At 36.8% G+C, this 6000-nt stretch overlaps 1 protein-coding gene across 1 annotated transcript in view; it reads right to left on the minus strand.

Annotated features, from left to right (window-relative positions):
• The window catches only part of LOC138954752 (uncharacterized), a 28654-nt gene extending 23450 nt beyond the window's left edge, over positions 1–5204 (minus strand). Inside the window, exons 1-2 of the mRNA XM_070326523.1 lie at positions 5040–5204; positions 4474–4833 (exon numbers count right to left, since the gene is read on the minus strand). Of these exons, the coding sequence (XP_070182624.1) occupies positions 4474–4833; positions 5040–5073 (394 nt within the window). The 5' untranslated portion in view covers positions 5074–5204. The remainder of the gene's footprint in view (positions 1–4473; positions 4834–5039) is intronic.
• Between the last annotated feature and the right edge of the window lie 796 nt (positions 5205–6000).

The raw sequence follows: 6000 nt of genomic DNA on the forward strand, positions 1-6000 counted from the left end.
GAGGTATTCAATGCTGTGTGCGCAGCAGACATGGCGGAGACAGGAATTTCCTTTGTCTCACATGAAAACGTATATTCGCTGTCGAACAGAGACGGAATACATCCAACGATGAAAGGCGCGGCAGTCCTGGCAAGAAACATTGGCCAACACCTTGACCATATTTTGTGGGAAAGGCAGGGAAACCATCACTCAGAACACCAAGCTGCCAGACCAATCCAACAACATACGGGTCATTATCATCGCCAATTTCATCACCAGTCTCGCCCACCACCATTTGAACGACGACACCAGCAAACGGGAAGACAGAGAACATGGGAGAGCAATGGAAGATGGAGTGGACATCATCATAGTCCACCAAAGAGAGATTCAGCCTTCATGCATCCTCACATGATGAGACCATGGAACTGGAGTCCACAACCACGACCACGCGATAGATATTTCTTTTAATAATATCGTGATAGATATTTTGTTCGTTAATAACGTATTCGATTCTTTCAAAAATGTTAGTGTTACGACGAAGGTAACTTTTCATACAAACCATACATGTTTGATAGTAGTACATTCAGTATTAATGTTTTGTCGTGGAACCTAAAAGGGTATAAAGAAACAATCGACGGACAAACAACCAACAAATTGCAGGATGATAACGTTATACAATCTTTATGTGGATATGACATTATTATGCTGGAGGAGATGCACCTGGACGAGGACCATGCCGAAGAAGTATTTCTATCAGGATTTGTAAAACGTCACTTTTATAGAAAGAGAAGAACAAATGCAACCAGTGCTTCTGGGGGTATTAGTTTATTCATAAGAGAAAACATATCTTCAAACTTCCAAATCCTACAAAAAAGCAACAGTGACATTATTTGGCTGAAAGTTCAAAAGGATAACAAAGAACACGACATTTATTTAGGGTGTGTATATATTCCGCCCGAATCGTCATCCTTTGGAAAAGATTTTACTGAGGAATTGTGGGACAAGTTAGAGAATGACTTAGATGAATTAATACCCAAAGGTAACGTGATCTTATGCGGAGACTTCAATGCAAGAACGGGTGAACTGATCGATTATCTAAAGTTAGATAGCGAAAGTCTTAGGTATTCTTTGCCATCAACTTATTGCTTTGACTATCTACATGAAAGACATTCTTCAGATAAGGTCATACAAAAACAAGGTAGAAGGTTGATAGATTTGTGCCATAATAATAACATGTATATACTTAATGGAAGGTCCTTGGGAGACTTAAGTGGGCGATACACATGTTATACACCCCAGGGTTGTAGTGTAGTAGACTATTTTCTTTGTTCTCAGGAACTAATCAAGGATGTAATACATATGAAAGTAAAAGATTTAACTGTATATTCAGATCATTGTCCTTTAGAACTAAGAATTCGAATTCCGTTCAAAAACAAAAATGCCAATGTTAAACCTAACATCAATTGTAAACATAATAAATGTTCAATTAATAACCAAGGAAAAGCAGAAGATATAATATATCAGTGGGACAGCAATTCACAAGTTAAATTCAAACAGGAGTTAGACACACGAGACATGAAACATTTACTTCAGAACATAAACGACGAAATTGAAACAATGCATACATGTGAAGACAAATATTACTCAGACGAGTGTGTTAACAATTTAACAGACAAAATAACAGCAATGCTAAACACGGCTGCAAAAAAATGCTTGAACAAGAAAATCAAGAACCGCAATTTTACGAAAAAGAATAGAAAACATAAAAAATGGTTCGATAGTGACTGTTTTTTTACAAAGGAGAGAATTAAAATCATTATTAAATGCTCTAAATAGATACCCTTATGATGTAAATTTATGTCAGAAATACTACTCAAAAAGAAAAAAATACAAAGCAATATTAAAGAAAAAGAAAAGGATTTTTAAAGATAATTTAGTAAAGAAATTGAATGACGAATTTAATAACGATCCAAGTGCTATGTGGAAAACTCTAAAAGATTTAAAGACGATGGGTGAAGTCAATACAACTAAAAAATGTGCAATCAATCCAATTAAATGGATTGATCATTTAGAGAAATTGATAGGAACAGAAACTAAAGTTTCTGATGAAAGAAAATACATGGTAAATGAGGAATTAAAGAAGATGCATATATATACACATTGTTATACACCTATTTTAGATGACCCCATAACAGAGAAAGAATTAAAAAAAGAATGTAAAACGTTGAAAAATAAGAAGTCATCCGGAAAAGATAGAATAACCAATGAAATTATAAAAGCAAGTTTAGATCATATGACTAAAATATTAGTTAATCTATTCAACATTATTCTTACAAGTGGTAACTATCCTACAGAATGGAAGACTGGAATAAGTGTACCATTGCATAAAAAAGGAGATCCAATGAATCCGAGTAACTATAGAGGAATCACTCTTAGTAGTAATTTGGGAAAATTGTTTTGTAAAATCATAAATTCAAGAATCAACAACTTTTTAGAAAAAAAGAATATTTTGATAAAAGAACAAGCTGGGTTTCGAAAAGGATACCGAACGATGGATCAAATATTCATTCTGAAGAAAATTGTAGACGATATTATCAATACTAAAAATGGTAGATTATATGGATGTTTCGTAGATTTTCAAAAAGCTTTTGATAACGTTTGGCATGATGCACTTTTACTTAAGATATACAAAACTGGCATAAGAGGTAAATGCTACAATATAATCAAAAACATGTATATTAATACAAAGATATGCACACAAATGCAAGGTGGATATTCACCAGATGTATTGGTTAAAAAAGGAGTACATCAAGGAAATACATTAAGCCCAACTCTTTTTAATATTTTCATTAATGATATAACAGATGGAATGCCTGACGTTGATTCGCCATACATTAACCAGAATACAAAAATATCGTGTCTACTGTATGCAGATGATCTAGTACTTCTTTCAAAATCAAAAATAGGATTACAAAATAAGTTAGATTATCTAAATAACTATTGCCTACAGTGGGGTTTGAAAATTAACATAGAAAAAACAAAAATTATAGTATTTTGTCATATAAATCCAAAAATGCACACAATATTTAAATGTGGAACTGATGTAATCAAAGTAACAGATCAATATAAATATTTAGGGGTCATATTCAACAAGAATGGAAATTTTGATACAGCTCAAGATCATTTAAGTAAACAAGGTAATAAAGCAGCACATTCCCTCCGCAGAATTTTCAGCAATCAAAACGTGCAAATAGACACAATGATACATTTATTTGATTCACTTGTAAATCCGATATTAACATATGGCGCTGAAATCTGGTATCCGTTTACGTTTAATAATAAAATAAAACAAACAAATACTAATCATTTCTTTGGATCATGTTTATCTAGCAAAACTCCTCATGAATTTGTTCATATCAAATTTTGTCGATTCCTTCTTGGAGTTCATAGAAAAGCTATGTGGATACCTGTACTGGGGGAATTAGGAAGGTTCCCTTTAGGATTAAAAATGTTATCACAAACAATAGCATTCTGGGCGCATATTCTAGACTCCAAACAAGATTCGTATATACATCAATTATATGACTCAATGTTGCTCCATCCGACAGAAACGCCATGGCTACAATTTGTTAGACAATCTCTTTGTAACTTAGGTTTTAGTCACGTTTGGCATAACCAATCTACATTAAATGTACACAAATTAAAGTTTGCCATTGACAAAAAACAACAAGAGGAATATATAAGATACTGGACAAAAGAAAAATCAGATACATATTCCAGACTTAAGTTTTATTCTATGATCAGTAAATCTTACGAAATGCAGTCATACTTAATACAAATTAAGAATAATAAACACAGAAAGATGTTAAGCAGATTAAGGACTAGCACACATTGTCTAAAAATTGAAAGTGGAAGACATCAGAATATCCCTAAAGAAAATCGTCTTTGTATTGAATGCAATGTCATAGAAGATGAAATACATTTTCTAGATAAATGCAATAAATATGTTAAATTAAGGGATGAATTTAAAGAAGATGCTTCACATATCAATATGAAATATGCTAACAAAAATCCAAGTAACTTATTTTTAGAAGACGAAGTTCAAGTTCGTCTTGGCAAATTTGTTACGGATTGTTTTAGCATTGTATAATGCATTATTATTATTTGTTGTTTGTTGTGTCAATAACTTTACTGGTTCATGACAATAAACATTATTCTAAACATTCTAAAACACACACACACACACACACACACACACACACACACACACACACATACACCACAACCCTCGTCTCGATTCCCCCCTCTACGTTAAAACATTTAGTCAAAACTTGACTAAATGTAACAAATAGAAATACATACCTTGTAAACATGGCACTTCGAATAACAAAATACGGTGAGAACAAATAAATAAAGACATACATTAATGCTTATATTTAGAATTGGAAAAACCCCACCAACAGCAAAATAATATAACATTCCTGATCGACTCACCGGCCACCTGCACGTAGATAGTCTTGGAGAACGTGACCAATAGATGTGTGGCATCACCAGTGCTGACCACAACAGTGTAGTTACCGGACTCTGCAACAGCAGCCTGACTGACCACGATCCCTCCCTGACCAGTCCACTGCACGCGGCCAGTGAAGGCAGGCATCGGATTGAAGTGACCGGCAGCAAAAATGGCGATCAGTTCATCAGAGCCGTCCTCCGCCCGGTAGACCCACTTGATGTCCTCGATACGCTCGTCACGTGACAGGGTGAAGTTCCAGGGAAGGTGGATTTCGCTGGCGGAACAAAGGGTCATCACTGTGTTGTTGGTCAGCGAGTCGGTCCACTGGAGAGCTGTGGTCACTGTGGTGCAGAAAGACACGGCTTGGATAAGGTTGCTGTGTGTGTGCGTGTGTGTGTGTGTGTGTGTGTGCGTGCGTGTGTGTGTGTGTACATGTGTGTGTGTGTGTGTGTGTGTGTGTGTGTGTGTGTGTGTGTGTGTGTGTGTGTGTGTGTGTGTGTGTGTGTAATCTGTTCACATGTTGTGTCGCACTGGGCGGTATACTCACAAGACAGAAGCGTTGTAAGAAGAACCCAAATCATGGCTGTCGGGACCGCGTAGTCTTGTGACGTAAAATACAAAGTGTTCTCTCAAAACTAACAAAGTTCCTGACGGTGTTAGCGCGAGTGAAGAGTAAGGTGGATGTAGGGTGACTGACAACGAGAGGAGGCGGTTCTCTTTTATAAGTTCCTAGTGCACATGAACGAAACACGCACCGCATATTGTTCTTTGCTGATTGCGATATACATTGCGATATGTTATCGTGTCATTTGAAGGGTCTGCACCCTGGAACTAAACGTGAATCAGTGCAGCTTAATCCGATTCTGGTTATCAGTTGTTTTGCTAAACGTACTTATTCTGTGGCCTTGTATTTGTCGTCGTCATCAGAAAACAGAACTGCTCTCGGATTAGATAGGTGCGACTCATGAAGGGGGTGGAGGGTGGGTACGGGGGGTGGGGGGGGGGGGGTGGGGGTGGGGCTTGAGGGGAAAGACGGGTCCTGAGATACCACGTTGTCTTCACTTTACGCGAGTCCTGTCAAACTGTCAAGGAGACGATGATTGGGGACTGAAGCAAGTACGAGCGGATCTGTGTTTTTCTTCTGCAGTGCATGCCGATAGCGAAGGTCTACTAAGATAGAACACACTCGATGGAGGGAAAATGAATCTTTCAAAAAGTTAAGATTATAGGGTAAAGGAACTGCAGGTTGTGCCGAAGAAAAGTTTCCATTTTTATGTAATATTTTAATGGAGAATAAAGTGCTGTTATCCAAGCGGAGCGCGGGCGGAGCCCGCGCGTAGCGAGGTAGTTTTTTTTTTCATCTCCCAGCACTGAAAATTTTTTTGCCAAGTGGTGTCTGTCTGGACATTGTTCTAGAATTCATCTTTTAGCACAATATTAGCGACACTGTTTGGACAATTCTATTAAAATTAGGCGTACAAACTGATTTTGTTTCGGGGAATCCTCTC

The sequence above is a fragment of the Littorina saxatilis genome, unplaced genomic scaffold, assembly GCF_037325665.1.
Source record: "Littorina saxatilis isolate snail1 unplaced genomic scaffold, US_GU_Lsax_2.0 scaffold_537, whole genome shotgun sequence".
In the NCBI taxonomy this organism is placed as follows: domain Eukaryota; kingdom Metazoa; phylum Mollusca; class Gastropoda; order Littorinimorpha; family Littorinidae; genus Littorina; species Littorina saxatilis.